This window comes from Rattus norvegicus, chromosome 1 (assembly GCF_036323735.1).
Source record: "Rattus norvegicus strain BN/NHsdMcwi chromosome 1, GRCr8, whole genome shotgun sequence".
Taxonomy (NCBI): Eukaryota; Metazoa; Chordata; class Mammalia; order Rodentia; family Muridae; genus Rattus; species Rattus norvegicus.
In genome coordinates, this window is record NC_086019.1 from 176,120,729 (window position 1) to 176,140,298 (window position 19,570).

General features: G+C 48.7%; 1 protein-coding gene across 4 annotated transcripts in view; it reads left to right on the plus strand.

Moving 5' to 3' along the window:
- The window catches only part of Parva (parvin, alpha), a 157,799-nt gene extending 139,004 nt beyond the window's left edge, over positions 1-18,795 (plus strand). For 2 of the 4 annotated variants that reach the window (XM_017589619.3, XM_063272098.1), the window contains 7 exons: positions 273-331; positions 2,623-2,642; positions 3,893-3,954; positions 4,441-4,509; positions 7,010-7,111; positions 8,135-8,207; positions 15,702-18,795. In XM_017589619.3, the coding sequence (XP_017445108.1) occupies positions 273-331; positions 2,623-2,642; positions 3,893-3,954; positions 4,441-4,509; positions 7,010-7,111; positions 8,135-8,207; positions 15,702-15,778 (462 nt within the window). In that variant the 3' untranslated portion in view covers positions 15,779-18,795. Of the gene's footprint in view, positions 1-272; positions 332-2,622; positions 2,643-3,892; positions 3,955-4,440; positions 4,510-7,009; positions 7,112-8,134; positions 8,208-15,701 lie in introns of those variants that run through there. The other 2 variants (NM_020656.3, XR_010056908.1) reach the window with 2 other exon arrangements.
- Positions 18,796-19,570: the final 775 nt, after the last annotated feature.

Genomic DNA, 19,570 nt, shown 5'->3' on the forward strand with positions numbered 1-19,570 from the left:
TCACGGCCCTAGGCAAACAGCTGACTTCCGACAACAAAGGCAGGCTTCACCCTCCAGGAATCAGCCTACTTGTTTGGACTAAACACCCTTTGCACTCCGCCATGATGGCTCATGCAGCCAGGCGCCCCCAAATCACTGCATTTCCCCATCTCGAATCTTCTCATCTCGTGACGCCCTTATGAAGCGCCAATAACCTTCTCCCCATCGGGAATACCAACCAATGTGTCTATGTTGCTAAAACCTGTTTTCTTCTCCTCTCTTCTCCATTTTAGAAACGGGAAGGGATCCTTCAGTCTCGGCAAATCCAAGAGGAAATAACTGGTAACACAGAGTATGTCAACACCATTGTTGCCAGCAAGTCTGTAATGGAACACAGATGTTTCTCTGAAACTCGCCCATTTGTTGATATTTAGCTTTCATTTATTGGGATTGCAGGAGGGATTAAGCTGCAGCCGATGATTATAGCTTAGCCTTTTCCGTGCATTCAAAAACATGCCTCTTGCTGCTTAAGGTACAGCCTTGGTAGGGAAACAGGGAGAGAAGAATTAGCCATGATTGAAAATTTCTAATTTTGTGGCACTCCAGGAAAAAAGCACCCCCCCCCCCGCCCAAAGCTAACCAGCATGAAATCATCGTGTGGTAGACATGAGGCCAATCTGAATTGTTAATCTTCAAAACGATGACTTTTCCCCCCTTCCTTCTTAAATCTGATTTATTTGGTCACGTGCCATGACCCGGAAAGCCCTCTTTACTTCACAGATGTCTTTTGAGTTTTGGGTTTGGTTTGGTTTAGTTTATCCTATTTGTTTTTTTAGAATTTTAAAGATGAGAAAATAGAAAAAGAATTTTAAAGATGAGAAAATAGAATATGGGAGATGGTCCCATTGACAAAGCACCTGCCACACAAACATGCCTGAGGACCTGAGTTCAGATCCCCAGCATCTGAGGTAAAGGCCAGACAGAGCTGTGTGCACCTGTTATCCCACCACTGGGGAGACAGGGACAAGAGCCTCCGGGGACTCACAGGCCAACCAGCCCAGCCAAATCAGCAAGCTCCAGGCACAATGAGAGACCCTGTCTCAAAACCAAAGCGCAACACACTGGACATGGGCCTCTGGTCTCCACTCTGGTTGCGCTTTCCAACCAAGAGCAACGTGAGTCAGATCTGTGGCTATGGTAACCACAGTGATTTCAAAAAGGCCTGGGAGTGGGTAGAGGTAGAGAAAAGCTCCTTCCCACTATGCCTGTTGTATGACTTGTGGAGACTCCATCATGAAGCTGTCCCATCCTAGTCACATGACTTTGAGGGTTAAGTGGCAAAGCCATCTCAGGTCCAGCTTCACTGTCCTACCTGGATCTCCCATCCCATGATGCTTTGTACCCACTGTCTCATCTGGAAAAGAGAACAGGCGGAACAAGGGAGTGTCCTGGGAGAAACTGCTGGACTTGGGGCATGGGGACACTTCTAAAAGAGTCTTTTCAGCTGTGCATTAGGTCCCCATTTCTCTGCCACAGAAACATGGGTGAAGTCTTCATAATGACAACCCAGCACAGTTTGTGCAGCTCTTCTCTGTATTCTGGTGCAGCAGGGGTGTTCCCCACCCCAGGGCAATGAAAGAAATGGAAGGCTAGTCCATCTAGCTGGCTTCTACAGCTTCACCATTCTGTATCAGAAAAACCACACACAAATGGCCATTTAGTGGGTGTTAGGTGTGCAAGTGAATTAAGCATCTTCTAAAATCTGTAAAAAGTCAGAAATGTACTAAGATGAGGCCAGCAAGATGGCTCAGCAGGCAAGGGTACTCGGTCCCAAGCCCAAGTTCATTCCCCAGGATCCACATGGTAGATGGGAAGAACCAGTTCCTGCAGGTTGTCTCTGGCTTACACACATACAAACTGCAACATTTGTTTTAATATTTAGGAAATTCACAGTGCACTAGAAATTATAATAAAATCTAAATGCTCAGAGCACCCATTATTTTCATTTTAGAAATTAAAAGATCCAGAGACCAGAGAGGTTCAGGAGCTTGCCTGAAGTCATGCAGTATCTAAATGGGTGTGTCCTGTGACCCGACTCTGGTGCTTATGCTCTTAGAACATGACTGTTTCTTTGCTGATGAGTGAAGTTCCAGTTCCTGTCTGATCCAGGAGACACTATCCTGGAACAGTGACAAGTGTCATTTGGGGGCATCACAGGATGACCAGGAACAAGACAAAGCTGACCTGCAGTCAGTCAGCCACAGAACCTGGACAGTGAAACTTCTCAAAGGTTGCTCAGATCTCCTGGCTAGACGTCTTAAGCCCCTACTCTAGTGTTTTCTGAAATACAGAGAAGAATGAGCATTTAGGCATTGCTGTGGTAGATTTTTGCATTAACACCAGTAATCTTCCTGAACATGGCATAAGAGTCTGGAGAGTAATGGGAGACAACATGGGACCGAGTGCCAGATTGGCAGCAACTAGAGAAGGTGCAGCTCTCACAGGAAAGGGTGCCATCCCAAGGCCAGCCACGTGTTCTCTAGGAGACATGTGTTTGGTTTTGGAGACAATGTCTCAAGTAGCCCAGGCTGACCCCAAACTTAAACCTACCATATAAGTGAATTCTTTCTCCTTTTCTTCCAGGGCCCTTTCCGGAAGGCATGGTGAGTCCTTGTGAGCTTCTCTGGCTTCTGTGGCCTTGGTGCAGCTAGTTGGTTCTGTTGCCTAATGTGTGTCTGTCCCAACTAGGGACAGACTGGCTAGATGGGGAGGGACAGCTTAGTGACATGAAGAACACTCACTCATCACATCAGCACAGATCCGTCCCCCGCAGGGCAGACTTACCCTGTGCCTGGCATGAAAGTTTCAGAAGAGATGTTTGAACACATTCAGAGACAGCCTCCTGCTTGCTCGCTCTTAGTCCCATCCCCCAGAACTGGTTTGTAGAGTCTTCAAGGGTCAAAGATCTCTCTCTCTCTCTCTCTCTCTCTCTCTCTCTCTCTCTCTCTCTCCCTCCCTCCCTCCCTCCCTCCCTCCGTCCCTCCCTTTCTCTCTTTCTTTCTCTCTTTCTCTCTCTCTCTCCCTCTGTCTCTGTCTCTCTCTCTCTCTCTCTCTCTCTCTCTCTCTCATCCATACGCATAAACTGAGACAGACAGACAGACACACACACACACACACACACACGCACGCACGCACGCACGCACGCACACACACCTTCCTAGTAGTCTTAGTTTTGCCCATCAGTGTCCAAATGGAAAAGGACTGGCTTTGGGTCACAGACCCTGCCCAAGCCAGCTTGCTTCTGGAAACATTCCCCACCCCTGCCTTCATGCAGGTCACCCCTAGGTCTGGGAATATGGCACCACATCAAGAAAATCCCCTGCCAGGAATATGGCTTGGCTATGTTCTGTCAACCTCATACTTGCTTACCTCATGAAATATTTTTATTCAACTAAAAACTACACTGGGAGAACAATGTTGACTTTCATACCTACCATGCACCTGAGAAGAGCTTATCTTTCAGATAATGTTTTGTAGAAGAGGAAACTGAGGCATAGAAGGGTTGACAGACTTGGAACCCCAGAGAGAGACTCTTGTTCTATCCTGGAAGGCACTGGACTCTTGCCCCTTCCCCTCTGCCTCTACCAGGATAACTGTCTTGAAAATTAGCCAAAACGTTTGGTATTTGGATGACTAATGACCAGAGATGTCAGAAACACTCTAGAACTATGCCTACATTGGGATATGGTGGGATGGAAGTGAGAAGAAAGGACCAAGCCCGGGTCAGCCAGCTTAGAAATATGTCATCTGATAGCCACGCAGACATGGGCTCTGGTAAGAATCAGCCAGAGAGCCCCATGGTAGCTACTCGGGGACTACATGCTTTACTGCATGCTGTGTGTTTCTATTTCAGAACGCGATGCCTTTGACACACTGTTTGACCATGCACCAGACAAACTCAATGTGGTGAAGAAGGTAGGTCTATGCTGTCTAGGGGCAGCAGGGACCTGCAGTGCGTGAGGAAATCCCAGCTTGCATGTAGGGTGTCCTGGACATCTTTTTCCTCTCTTTGTCACTGGTTAGTCATCCAGGGCCCATCTTCTCACAGTGGGATGCCTACCCTATCCTCCTGCTCACACTGACTCTAGCTTTCTCTGCCCCTCACACAGAACCCTTCCTCTCCCTGGGGACAGGAGGTGATACCAAACAGGGATCAACAAGAGGGACCCAGGGGGTCATTTTTGTCTCTTGCCCTCTTCTTCATTCCCCTTCTGCCCCCACTGACCCCAAATCATACACTCCACCTGTCATCCTGTCTCTCAGGGTTTCCTTGTCCCTTTCAGCCAAAACCCTGTATATCACGTGGGCTGCCTAACCAAGAGGCCATGTCTCTCCCTGTGGCCCCAGAGCACTTTCACGTGTGGAGATCTCTACCTTAGTACTTTTGCATTTCTCTTTCAGACCCTCATCACGTTCGTGAACAAGCACCTGAATAAACTGAACTTGGAGGTCACAGAACTGGAGACGCAGGTCGGTGACAGTTCCAGGGACCCAAAGTTTTCCAGGCGGAGGGATGAGATGTGAGATGTATTCTTCTCAGAGAGATGAGCCGGATGGGGATCCCTCACCCCGCCCCGTGCCACCACCACCAGCAGCTGATTTTAGAAACATTTCAGGAAACTACTCTGTATGTGACACACAACACATGGCCAAGCTCTCTCTCTCCACCTCTGAACGAGTACAGTCTTAGAGCACCACTGTGCACTGATTGGATGCAGGCAGTCTTAGCACTGGTACCTTATACTCGTCTGTTTAGAGGGGTTCATGAAGTGATATTGGCTGATTTGGAGCAATGGGTTTATGTCATGGGTAGAGAACAGTCACCGCCCTCCTGTCGCCTGCCCTGTGTTTAAATGTCTGTTCCATCCTCTCAACCCCTCTTTAACACTCATACGTTCTTGGAAGGACATCAGTGGGGTTTGGTTGTCGCCTCGTTCTTTGATAATTTCACCCAGGTATATACTATATTTAGAGCATATCTACCCCGACTCCCTCATCCCAGATCTTCCCAGACACCCCCACCCTTCTCCCAACATTATGTCCTCTTCTTTTTTTTTTAATAAATAACCTACTGAGTCCAGTTAGAACTGGCCCTGTCCACATGAGTGTAGGACCATCCACTGGACCAGAGGCACACCTCAGAAGAAATCCAACTGTTCTCCCTCCAGCAGCCATCAACTGCTCCTCAGCTAGTGTTAGAGCATCGTAAGCCCCTCCTCCCTTTAGGCTGGCATTGGTGATTTTGAAAAGTAGCAATCAAATGATCGGCATGCTGTCCAGACTGCTCATTGTCCACGCCAGCACTCCTTAGGAGACACTGTTACTGGCGTTTGTCTAACTAGCCCCACTGTAGTGGTAAAAGAGACTACCAAGGCAGTATCTGCTGGACTCTAGGTAGAATCTGCTACAGCCATTTGTACCTTAGTACTTAATAACTAAGCTATAATTTGTACACCCCCACCTCCCTCATCCTCTCTCATTCTGAGTAAACTACAGCTGCCTGACTTGCACCCAAGTGTGAGCACCTCCTGTCGTCTATAGAGCTCTCTTCCGGTATGTCCAAACTCTGGGGCAATCTGAAACATTGCTAGAAAAGCATCTAGAATGATCTCTGGAACTTCCCCGTGACTCAGAGCCAGGGCTGCTGTGTGAGAGGAGGCTGCTTGCCACTCTGGCATCTGTCCACAGGTTCGACCACTCCAGCCACAGCCAGACCCAGCCTTGCTGCTTGCCTCACTGCCGAGGGCTCTGATCTCCACAGAGACTCTGAGCTGCCCTCTCCAGGACCCATGCGGGTGGAATGGGATGCCAGGCACAGGCCGCCCCTGCTTGAGGTGGCCCAGAAGAGTATGGAGGACTACCCTAGTTCCAGCTGGGCTTGAGGCCTCTTTGTCTTCTAGGAAGTTGAATGAAGAGGCTCCAGACCCAGACACTAGTTCACTTCATTCTCCTAGTAGGGCAGCAGCAGGAAGTGTGATTTGCAACTTCTAGCATCTGCGGTCGACAGACATGCGGTAGTCCAGCATCCTCTAAGGGGTGCTAGGATATCAGATAAGCACCTTTGGACACTGAGTCCTTCCAAAATCCACTCACTCCAGGCCATCACTGCCCTGATCACCCTGGACATGCAGCTCGTCTCCTTTGAACAAAGCACTCTGCTCTTAGCCCGACAGTCTGGTCCTTGGGCTCAGTTTCCCAACCCTAGTCCAGACCTCAAGGCCCTTTCTGTGGTCCTTAAGAGAGTTCTGTTTGGTCAGAAAGAATTTCTGTTGCATTGTTGTTTTCCAGATAGCAAAGGCTAGTGCTTAGTAAGTGCTACCTACATATCAAACAGGTCCTCAAGTGCTTTATATATGTTATATATAGTCCTCGTGCTAGCCCTGTGGAACATGCATGACTCCTCTGCACCCCCACTTTACAGGTGAGAAAAAGACAGTGCAAAGACAGTGCAGTCCCAGAGCTGAATAGTAGGGTTAGAGTCAGAACCTGCGTTTCTGGCAGCCATACTGTGCTGCCTCTGGAATCACGAGGAACGGGCACAGAAGCCAGGCCTGGAGGGACACACAAGGCAGGCCTGGGTGATGCCACCACGTTCTCCATTCCAATAGTAGAGTTACTTGAAGGGCCTTACGTCACTCTCCTTGCCCATCATCTGTCATTCCTCCCGATAGCTCCATACAGTGTTGTCCCTTCTAGTAGGCAGGGTAGCCTTCCCCCTGCACCTCACTTTTCTCCCCTGTGAAGTGGGGTATATTGGTTTGATGTCTATTCCACAAGATTAAGCTGAGGACCAAGCTAGGTGACACAAGGGCAGCTTCCACATTGCCTCCCCAGTGGAGCCCTCCCCTACTCCAGCCACTTGCCCCTTGTGACTCTCTCTCACCATTAGCCTGCCCTCTGAGGTGGCCTTGGGTGGATTGATGCCAGACTGATGAAGGAAGTTCATGCTGACACCTGGCTCTCTGTGTAGTTTGCAGATGGGGTCTACCTGGTGCTGCTCATGGGGCTCCTGGAGGGCTACTTTGTACCCCTGCACAGCTTCTTCCTGACCCCAGACAGCTTTGAACAGAAGGTAAGGGCGAGAGGCCTTGGGAATCCATAGCCTGCGTTCAGACCACCTGTCCTGGGCCTGTCTAGAAAAAGATGGAGGCAGCCTCCTGGCCAGGCCTTTGCTGGTTGGAGATGAAGCCACTCTAGTAACTGCTGGGCTTGGCATGTGAGACTCTGGGCATCCTGAACACTGTTCCTCACCCCTTGTTTATCCCTGCCTCCCTAACTTAGATACACAGCCAGACCTGTCTCTGTCAGAGATGACAGGAAAGGTAGTTCCTGAACCAGCTAGCACTGAGGTCTGTGGCCAGGCTGGTTCTTTTTTTTTTTTTGCAATGTGTCTATATCTGTGTGCCTGTATGTTTAAGTGCTGTGGAGGATAGAAAAAGGCATTAAATCCCTTGGAGCTGGCAGTTGTGAGCCACATGGGTGCTAGGAACAAAACGCAGTCCCTCTTATTGATGAGTCATCTTTCCTACCCCTGATTCTTTTCTATTTGGGGGAGGGGGTCCATTTGATATAGAGGTCCAGACCAGCCTGGACCGTACAGTACTCGTGCCTTAGCTGCCTAAATACCGAGATTACAGAAGTCGGATGGCTATAAATTGAGCTAAACTACATCTCCAGCCCTTTTAAGAACTGGGTGATTTTGTTTTGTTCTGGGCTGCCCTGATTCTGCCCTCAGGGGCCATTGTTATCCTACTTGACTAGATGAAAGGCATTTGGCCCGAGGTGGAGGTCCCCTTGAACATGCCTTGCCATCTGACCCAGGCAAATGCATGCACTGCTACCCCTGCGTTTGGAGTCCTGACAACTGAGGCAGGGGTGGAGTGGGATAGGAAGATTTGGCTAAGAGCATCATGGCCACTCTCAGCACAACCAGGACATTTCTCTAGCCAGAAACAGGCTCAGCCTCAGGCCCATAGCTATGGTGTAGCGTTCCTAAGCTCTCTGGGACAGATCCTAGGGTCCTGGAATCATAAGATCCTTGGGTCCTGGGTCCAGAAGATATGCAATGACATATCCAGTGTATCTGTCTTGCCAGGTCCTGAATGTTTCCTTTGCCTTTGAACTCATGCAAGATGGAGGGCTGGAAAAGCCTAAACCTCGGCCAGAAGGTACTCTGCTCTTCCCTGAGTTTGGGACAGTGGAGTGGGACAGTCATTTTTGGGGTAATCTCTCCATATATATGGGCAGTTTGTTCTAAAACCCTCCAAGGACACTCAAGTCCCTTCTGTAAGTTGGTTTGGTATGGGTATAGAATCCAGGCACACTCTCCATCGTTTGTTCAGCCACTGGTGCACTGTTCATTATGTCTAATGCCATGAGAGTATTGTGGAAATAGTTGTTACATGACTTTGGTGAGGAAATAATGACTGGTGGGAAAATCTGACCTGTTCAGAACAGATTGAGGCTCTCGGTCTCTCTCTGTATCTCTGCCTCTCTCTCCCTCTCCTTCCTCCTTTCCTTCCCCCCTCTTTCCCTTTCTTTGTCTCTCTCTGTCTCACTGTCTCTGAGTATGTGTGCATGTATGTGTGTGCACATGTGTGTGTGAGTGTGTGCGTGAGTGTGTGTGTGCATGGGTATGTGTGTGTGTGCATGTGTGTGTGAGTGTGTGTGTGCATGGGTGTGTGTGTGCATGGGTGTGTGTGTGTGTGTGTGTGTGTGTGTGTGTACCTGTATACACACAGAAGCCAGAGCAGAACAATGCAAGTCCTCCTCTATCACTTTCCACCTTATTCCTTTGAGGCAGAGTCTCTCCTTGAGCTTGGGACCTTTGGGTTTGTTTTGGTTTGTTTTCCCCAGCGAGGCTGGCAACCAGCAAGCCCCAGCAATCCTCCCACAGCATGCAACAGCACTGGCAGATTGCTGGGGATGTGGACATGAACTCAGGTACTCATGGTTATGCAATAACCACTCATAACCACTGAGCCTCTAGCCCTGAAGACTTCTTAAAAATATTTTCTACACACTGTTGTCTGGAGCCCTGCCTGTGGATCCCGGGGATAGAGAAGGCTGACTGTGTGAGACAGGGGAAAGCAAAACAGAAGGGAATGCTCGGGCATGCCTGGAGTGCGGATGCTTGTCTGCACGTGTGCATCTGAGGGTGCGAGCGAGCATGTCACCGTTAGTCGTTATCCTAGTACACACTCTTTGTGCCACTTGCTGCCATTTTGCATGTAATCAGTCCTGGCAAGAAGACACTGGGCTGCAAATAATGTTTGTCAAGTTGGAACTCCGAGAAGACCATTCACAGAGCCTTGTGCTTGTGTCTTCCTGGTCACCAAAAGGCATGGGGGCAAGCAAAGGTTGTGGCTCCTACACCATGTTGCTTTGTCGCCTCCAACCCAAGACCTGCCTTCCAGATGCTGTACCTACATCTGGGCAGCCTGGGACCCTTCGCATCATACACAGTAAAGACAAGAGCAGCCCTGTCCTTAAGGCTGTCCAGAGGAAGGAAATCATCATTAGTTGCCCAAATAGCATGAGAGTCATGAGAGTTGTTGGAGCAGGGAACAATGGAGGCTGTGTGGCTGGGTACGTAAGACACAGTGTGATCGACCCAAGGACAGGCAGAATGTAACAGAAGGTCTGGCAAGAGCTGTGATAGACCTCAGGATGAAGGAGCGAACACAGGTCCAGCCAAGGACAGGGACCTTAGTGTGACTCCTACAAGCCCAGATACTTTCAGCTGTGGTTGATAAAGCTCAAGGATTGGTTCCCTGTCATTCCCACCTTGTCCCATGCTACCTCTAAGAGGGAACCTCTAGAGTGACAGTGTTCCCCAGAAGCGCTCTCCCTGGCAAGGCCAGATTCTCCATCCTGATGCCCCTATGGATGCCGCAGCCCCAGCACCTGCCTTGGAGTGCACTGGCTTCATTTTCTTGTACTCCGGCTTGTGAGCCTAGCCTTTAATGGCTGAGCCACCTCTCCAGCCCCAGCTTCGCTTTCTATGGTTGGCTCCTTAAGCTGCTTCATGGAAACTTCCAGCCTGCAGGCTGGAAAGGCTTGTCCTGATATGTTGGCGTTTGGGCCTTTGTTTCCCTCTGGGTGGGGAGAACTTTCCCACTGTCATTCTCTAGGACTGTTTTGGTGTATAGATGAGGTTTCAAATGTGATTATTGACTCCCTTAATCTGAAACTTCTCAAGCGGTGTCAGTGGAAAAACACATGTGTCTTATTTGTTGCTGCCTTGGGCACCGTGCCCATGCAGAAAATTTCCAGGCATAAAGGGGGGCTGAAGTGGTGTTCTGTGAGGCTGGACTCTGTGAGCAGCAGATCCCAGCGTTCCCTCTGGCTTCCATGCTCCTTCCTAAGAGGGGTTTCCTAGTCTACACTGCAGGCACTGCACGTTCCTTGAAAATGTCTCCAGATCAGAACACCTTGATGGAGGCATTGCTCCTGGCAAGAGGCTGAGGTCAGGAGTCCTCAGAGCCCTGCAATCCCCCACATTACATCTCAGTCTTCTGCTGCCAGGCCTCAGAGCTTCCCGGTGCTCTAACATGCTTAAGCTAAGGGTGAGCATCATTCACAGCCAATGGAGTGGCTGAAATACCGGGTGAGGAACCAGCCTAAGGGTGCACAGCTAAAATCCTCAGAACATGAGAGGCTGAGGTAGGAGGATTGCAGGGCTCAAGGCCTGCCTGGAATTTAGAGAGTGATTCCAGGCCAGCCTGGGCTACATAGCAAGCAAGGCAAACCTGGGCAATTTAGTGAGAGGCTGCCTGCCTGCCTGCCTGCCTGCCTCAAATTAACACATAAAATGAAAGTTGGGGATGTAGCTCAGTGGTGGATCACTTATCTAGGACCTCAGTTTAATATCTCAGTTAGGTGAGAGAAGAAAGGAAGAGAGGAAGGGAATGGAGAGAAGGAAAATCAAAGAGGAGAAATGAGAGTGGGGAATATTGATATCAGGCTGTTGTTTTGTTATTGAGGGGTATGTCTCTTCAAATGCACGAGCCTCACCATTCCAACCGCTCAAGTGGACTCAGTGGTGAGTATGGATGAGATCCCAGTGTGCCAGAAAGGTTGAGACTCAGGAGAAGCCCAGTGCAGTCAGGATCAAGCTGTGGACAGCCAGCAGATGGGGAGACATATGCAAACCTCAGGGATTCTGCAAGATAGGACAGGCTGTGCGGTGAGCACCAGCTGACGCAGGGTAGTTCCCCTGGTCAGCTCAACATGGCTGGACTTGGTCTGTGGCCAAGGATGTGAAGGATGTCCCCTGTCACCTTCCTCATAGCCCTGGGTTATGTACAGCGTGCCGAGCTTCCTCAAACTTAGATCATCACAAAGGCATGGAGGCAGAAGACTGCTGGGGTTAAGAGTGAATGGCCACAGCCATGTTGGAAAACTGTCTTCATTTGGCATTGTTGGGTATTGCTAACACCTGGCATGGCAAACAAACTACCATGGGTGTGAGAATCCCCACCCTGTTCTCTAACCCATACACATTACCTTGGCGAAAAGAACTTGGCAGACATTGAACTGTTGTTCATGAGATGAGAAGATCCTTCCGGACCATTCCAGGAGCCCCCGCATCATCACAGCCTTCCTGACAAGCTGCAAGAATGTCAGAGTGACAGAGCGTGAGAACCGCTTTCCTGCCCGTTGCTGACTAGAAGGTGGGCTGTAAGCCAGGGCAGTGGGCAGACTGGATGGCACGGAAAAGCCGGAAGCATTCTGCACTGAGCCATATAAGCCAGATCAGCACCTTGATTGCATCCCAAGAGACTTGGGACTTTTGACACCTAAAACTGGGAGGTGACAAATCTGTGCGATAGGCCACCAGATCTGAGATTATTTGTTACAACAGGAAGGGGAAGTTAGCATAGCCCACGGCCCCATAGCTCCATCCACAGGTATGCATGGCCACAGGCAAGGAGAGAACTCCAGGATGAACCATGGTAGAGTCCTTGCACGTTGTTGGTGTCATTGCCCATTAGTATCACCACTATGGAAGACAGCGGGGCGTGGTCTTCAGACAGTTATAAATGCAGCCTCTGTGCCATGTGGCAGTCTCACTACTGGGATCATCCAAAGGAGATGAATTGAGCATGTCAGAGATGCACCCGCATGTACCTGTTCACTACGTCTGAAGTCACAGCACAGCAGCCGGGAGATGGGACCACCAAGTATCTGTCAGAGGATAAGCAGACAGGAACAGTGGAATACTATTCAGCCATGAAAAGGCTGAACTGTTGTTTGTGACAACATCAGGAGGCTTGGAGGACGTGATCTTAAGTGAAATAAGCCAGATGCAAAAGGCAAATATCATGCCATCTTTGCCATGTGCAGAATCCAAAGGATGTGGTCTCGCAGAAATCAAAAGCTTGGGGGGAGTGGGTCAGTGAGACAATTTCTTAAAGTTCTCAACACAAAGAAATGGCCATTGGTAAGCATACTAATTACATTGATTTGACCATTATGTAAAAAATTCACAAAGAGATACCTCATGGAAGCCTGCGGTGGTGGCACCTTTAATCCCAGCATTCAGGAGGCAGAGGCTGGTGGATCTCTGTGATTTGGAGGCTAGCCTGGTCTACAGAGCTAGTTCCAGGATAGCCAAGGCTGAACAAAGAAACCCTGTCTTGAAAAACAAATAAATAAATAAACAAATAAATAAGTAAAATTTTAAAGGGATAGGATTGACAAGATGACTCAGCAGACAAAGGTCCTTGCTGCTAGGCCAGACAACTGAGTTCCCTGAGGAACCCATGTGGTGGAACGAGAGAACCAACTCCCTAAAGTTTTCTGGTTTCCAATCCTGCACACAAACAGATGAATGCAGCAGCAGCAGCAGCAGCAGCAGCATCAATAATGTGCCCATAATATCCTCAACATGGACGGTTCTCGGAAACGTGGAGTCCCTGGTTCCCAGGAGAAGGAAGAGGAACTGAGCAACCCTTTGCCTAGGCCCACGGCTGTTTTCTCCTGGAGCTGTTTGGCTCTGACCTGGTTCTCCTTAGCCCTGACTGTATGTTCCCAGAGAGAGGTCCTGGACCAACCCGCACAGGCACACTGAGTATGAGTCCCTTATCTCACAGTTCTTTCACACAGGGCTTTGATGGACTCTGTTTACATAGCATGAAGAGTCTGTGTATTTCCAGGCACCCACAGCTTTCCCCCTGCTGAGATAGCCCAGTCTCTGCTAATCTGCCTGCGTTAGCCTGGATGGCCAGCAGTTGGCTTCCATGGTGAGAGCATAGGCTAAGCAGTCACCCCTTTATCTCTACATATATCTGGTAGTGGCGATGGGAATGGAGAATCAACTCAGGACACCTAAAGAAGCAGGGCTTCTCTGTGAATGGTGCCCCCTGCCTTTGTGTAGTATGTGCAGGACACAGCGGTATGTAATGGCTCTGTTAATGAGCAAAGGTGAGAGAACAGCAAGGTTTGCTTAAATGTGTCCTTAATGAGTTCTAGGCATTCTTCATAAATTTGTTGCCCAGTTTTACCAGTAAGAAAACTGGTTCAGAGAAGTTGACCACTGGGATCTCATGAGGCAGTGGAGATGCACATCAAACTTTAGTGGACATTAAGTTGAAATAAAATGGCCAGTGCAAATATCCTCCCGTGTTGAACACTGGCTTTCCCTATCAATTTCAGAACCCACCTGGCTTTAGCAAGTGTAGACTGAGCTGAGCAGTTTAGAGCACTTGCTGCTTTTCCAGAGGTCCTGGGTGTGGTTCCCAGCAACCACAGCAGGCAGCACAAACATGTATAAGTCAGCTCCAGGGGAATGTGATGCCCTCTTCTGGCCTCTGTGGGTACCTGCACACATCTGGTACACGTACAAATATGCAGATACATATACAAACATAGGTGATAGAAGAGGAGGAAGAGAAAAGATAGACTCCCAGAATCCTTTCCAGAGCTTACCCCAATGTGTAACCCACAGCCCCCTGCTTCTGCCTCTTCACTGCGCGGTGAGCACTTTGCCCAGCTCTTCATAGCCCTGCATGAGTAGAGAGAACAGGAATCAGCCCAGATGCCATAAAACTGCATCAGGAAGAAGGTGACTCAAGTGGAGCACACAAACAGGGAACCATGGTGGAGCCCTGACACCAGCCAGGACCTCAGATGAAGGCTGAAATGGAACCAAAAAGGGAAGCATTGGGCTCCATGCCTCTCCAGATGTCCTAGTGGCCCATTCTCTATCAGTAAGGGATTTAGGTGTGCATCTGGATACAGCTGGAATAGAAGAGGTTGGTCTGCAACCAGGATACCTGAATCAGACATGATGAGAGGACTCTAAGGCAATCATCAGCTCAGGGCTGTTTATAGCCATTTAATGCTTGGAGTCCTGGCTTCACTGCATGTGACTGTTGGGGGTGCAGCCACAGCCACAATAGCCTCAAAGCCAAGGGAACCCCCACACAACCCATTAGGGGCTCTGACTCCCCACTCTGCCTCTCTCCGTGGAACTTTGGACCTGTGAACCAGCACATAACCACAATTCCACCTTCTCCCCAGTGGCTTTGTACTATCCCTCCCATCTTGGAGCCCATATCAGCTATTGTCTTAGGTTGCATGCCTCATGTGGCCTTCACACTCATGCTTTTAAATATTGATTTTATTTTTAAAACGACACAGGAACAGATGTGTAGTCCCCACCTAGGTCAGGGCAGGAGGAATGCAAGTTTCTCACATGCCCGGTGCCCTTCCTTCCAAAGCACAGTCCTCTCCCCACCCACCTTCCCTCTCTAAGGGTGCCTGCGTCCAGACTCCCTCACTAGTGCCACCTGCTACCCCACCTTTCATAGTTACTCTGTTTGGAAGGCTTTGCTGTTCCTTATCTTATGACCTCTGTGATCATTCCTGGACAGCAGGATCCCTTATTTCCCTTCCTTTGTTTACTCTAGTTCTTCAAAGAATGGCTCACTGAGGAAAAACCAAGGAGAAGAAAGTGGAGGTGCCTACAGAGAGTAGAGGGGCAGCCAGAAAGGAGGCTGAATGGGAAGTGGATGGATGAGGAGAGTGTGCAAAGAAAAGGGAAGTTAGTTCCTAGCCTCCCCTGCCCTGTGCGCCTGCACCCTCCCCCAGAGGTCTCCCTTGTTGAAGGGACCCCCATCTTACTCTCAAAAGTCTAAGTGGTGTTGTTCTTTCTCCTTCCTTCTTATCCTTCTCTTCTTCGACTCAAACTCAGAGATCCTCCTGCCTCTGCCTCCCAAGTGCTAGGATTAAAGGCATGGGCCACCACCACGCTCAGCTGCTGTCCCCTTCTTCACAAACACAGCTAGGACTGTGGTGAAGGTAGGAGTTGGGGAGAAGAGCCTTAGGGATAGATGAGATGAGACAGAGTCGAGGCCAACTCCTCTCACCTGGAGCTGCTGTGTCCATGGCGAAGACACACTCTGGGGTGACTGCCTTATTTCTGTGGGACTGCAGCCCTAATACCTGGCCCCTTCTCCCCTTATTGCTTACCCGCTTTGAGTTCTCACTAAGTACCTACCTGTCCTTCCACTCCCACCTGCCCGTGATGGCCACAAGTCGAGTGTAAGGACCACCCTGGGCAGATGAGGATGAGTAGCAGATGGCAAGGGACCATCACTGCCAACTTTAGAGCATGTGGCCCATGGAAGCCACTGATGAGTTTTGTCTCTCCACAGACATTGTCAACTGTGACCTGAAGTCCACGCTGAGAGTGCTGTACAACCTCTTCACCAAGTACCGGAATGTGGAGTGAAGACCTGGGCTGCCTCCTGCTGCCCAGCCACTCTGAAGGCCATCTGGACCAGCTTCCCAACTGCCTCACCCGCTTACTCCTGTCTCTTGTTCTACCCTCTCCCACAAACCCAGCAACCACCCAGAGATAGTGGACATTAAAATCAGTAAGGAAGTGACCACTAACCTACATCTGTAGGCTCTGGGGACTGAACCATCAATGACTTGGGAAATTGTCTCCATACAAATTCAGGCCCTAGATGTTTCCACATGTGCCATGGGGATCAGTGCAGCCCCCAGAGCATAGGAATAAAGATTAGAATTAGTCCCCACAATAAAGGGGAGTCTCTCCTGTGCTCCAGTTCATTAGGCTTGTGTCTCATTAAAGGAGATCATCCCTCCCTCTTACAGACAAAGAAACTGAGGCCCAGAGATGTGGAGGCTTGCTATCCATTAGCATATATTTTTCCTCTCTGGGTAACTTACTGGTCAACTGCATTCCATTCTCTGTGTGTCCTAAAATGCATGTGTGCTTGTGCAGACCAGCCTTACCTGCATACACCTGTGTCCTCTAGCAGACAAGACGCTCTGATCTCACCCTAGGGCAGGCCAGGTCAGGGCTGGGTGATTCACACTAAAATTGCCAAATTGAATCTAACTCAATTAATACTGTGTGTGGCAGGAGCCTCATCCCTCAAATCCTTTGTACAAATGAAAATTACCCTTAATTCCTTCAGATTGGTAATAAGCCCACGCTCCGGTTGCAAGATGACATTTGGGAAGGGTTCTGTTTGGAATTAATAGAGTGCCCATTTTGCAGCCTTTTTGCTTGATTGCATGTAATGGATGTGCCCTATATTTTCCTGCAAAATAAGTACTCAATTCATTATCGTTAGGCAAATGTAGGGTATGCTTGCACATGGCAAAGAGCTGGGTGCAGACCCATTGGAGCATCGCCTAAGAAGTAGGGCTTGTCAACAGGGACCCTTGAACTTTAAAAAAAAGAACCTCCTTTTTGCTTTCTAATTGGTCATTTAGGCCATCCTGGCTAAGTCTGCCCACGTGCAATTACTGGCTAATTCCAGGCGTGGAAAATGTCAGTCATTTAACTAAAGCTCATCTAGTTTCCTCACTCCAGTGACTTGAGGGTTGCTGGTCATGTACCTCTTCATGCAAACCTGGCTTTGAAGGATAGAGTTCTGCTGTGCCAGTCTGCCCCAGGGCCCTACAGAGAAAGCAAAGAGGCTGATGGGAAAAGGGAGGGTCAGAACTAAGGGAACAAGAAATGGGGGTGGGAGAGCTGGATACTAATCGCTTAACATGTAGGGGAAACCCTCGGAGACACAGCAGCAGATACAGTACTTACCCCTTGTGTTCTCCCATTGAGAAGCTAATGGGATATCTTGGGGTAATGACCCATGCTACTGTCGTCTTCACAGAACATCTACTGCTGTCTTAACAGCTTGGGTTGCCTCTTCCCAAAGTGCGTCTGGAAGTCGCTCCTTGTCTTAGTTATGTTTCTCAATGGAACAAAAGAACCTGGTGAAAACAGTTTAAGGAAAGGAGGACTTATTTTGGCTCATGATCTGAAGGCACACAGCCTGTCATGGAGGGCAAGTTATGGCAGCCATGGCGGGAAGAGCATATAGCCAACACCCCTCACTTCCCATGCCAGAACAAGGAGAGAACAGACAAACAGGGGCTGAGCTAGCAAACCTCAAAGCCCTCCTCCAGTGAGGCTCCACCCCCTAAAGGATTCATAATTTTTCAAAACACCAGCTGAGAACCAAGGGTTCATAATGAGCCCATGGAGGAACATTTTCCACATGCAAACGAAAGCCTCTAGAAAAGCCTTCCCTAGTTTGAGGATTCACTGACGTGGCTTGCTAGACTCAGGCCTTCCAGTTGTCCACAGCATTCCCTGCCTGTTCTTGATTCTTTCTGTACCAACCATCCAGGGCAGCTCAGAATCCAGCAGCCTTAGACCCACCGTGTCTCTCCGCGGCTGTTCTAAGGATTGTTATTCAGCACAGTGAGCATCTGAGATGTGAGGGCGATGCACCGTCTTCCATCGATCTATGTGTAAGAACAGAGTTCTTTCTTGCATAATTAATGAAATACCATATTTCTCATTAGGATTCATGTTGGTCTCCTGCTCTTTTAAATTCCTTTAGTAAATTGAGATTGATAACTGTTGGATCTCTGTGAGCAGCACTGAAGTAGAATGAAATAAGAGACCTTCATCCACTTGAACTTTGCTGTCGGGGTTGTGCCTTGCTGCTCCCTGATACTCAAGCCATTAATGCACACCACCCTTCCTAAGGGCCCTCCATTGGGGTTTTGTATTCTCCACAGTAAGAAACCATATCAGACCTTGGTAACTTTCTTAATAGCATGACAGTGTACCCAACAACTGGGTATTGGGACTAAGGCCTTTGCCTCAACCCAGCATCCCAGAGCTTGTGTCTGGTTTTATAAAGCTGTCTTCTCGTGGAGATGGGTGTTTCCCTTTAGATTCCAGGATTGAATACATAAGACACAATCATGGTTTTGAAGAAGAAAGGGACCTTGCCATTATGAGTAACCAAATAGCCTTCAACTCCTGACAAAAGAGAGGAAAGAAGAAACTGAGACAAGATCATTCTGGCTTACAGTTCAAGGCTACAGGGAAGGATGGAGAGGTATGGCCACAGGAGTGTGGGGCAGCCGCTCTCGTGTTTGCAGGCAGGAAGCAGAGAGGTGAATGCTGGTGCTCAACCTACTGATTTTTTATTTAGTCTGGGACCCCAACCTATGAAATGGTACCACCACAGTTAGGATCTTTCCCCCCTCAATTAATCATCGTTATTCTTAATAGTCAATACATAAGAAAAACAGAACTCAAAAAGCAAAAAGGATATCTGATTAAAAACCCTAAGTATCCACCTCACCTCTTCCCCATTGGTCTCCACTCTCCATGGAGATGACTGTCTTGATCCATTTCTTCTGCATGATTCCAGAAATACCCTGTGCAAATAAACTCTGAATGAACGTACAAAATCTTTTCTGTGTTCTCTTCCAGCATAGCTCACCAGTTATATATACACTCCTGTGGGTTGTTTTTCGTTGTGCTAAGTCTTAGAAATCATCTTCATTAAATGAACAGTGTTAAGTCTTCTAAACTGTTTCACATGGAGGATTTGCGTGTTTTTAAAAATGAGATGCTGAGTGCTTTGCACATCAGACATGCAGCTCTGGTCTGCATGAGGTAGGAAGGAAACCCCCAGCTACCTACAACAGTAGCATCCTACCATAGATGCCAGAGACATCATCGGAGGTAGCTTATGCCTGGAACAAAATTTTTCTAGATCTTCCTTTGGAATACATTGGTAAATTGTGTATAATCTTTATTTGTGGCTGATGATCTGGGATCTAGACCCAGGATCTTGTACATGTTAAACATCCTCTATCTCTGATACTCACACACACACACATGCACGCACGTACAATCCAATTGTGTATAATTTGATTAAGCTTTCATTTTTGCACGCAATTAGGTCAACTAATTGGCAATTGACTAAGAAAGCCTTTTAAAGGTTACTGCATCCCCTGCAACATTGTGAAGTAGCCTGCCTGCCAGGTTACAAGGAAAGGCACCTCTCCCGTGTACAGTTAGACTCGCTATATCCCCAACTCTGGGAGAAGGCTTCTATATCAGCTATTCATCAGCACGACCTTGAGTTGTTTGCAGTTCCCAGCCACTGCCACAGCGACTTTTTAATTACGAATCAGTGCCGTCATTATCAGCTCATTTTGTTGTGGGTTGCTTGGTTAA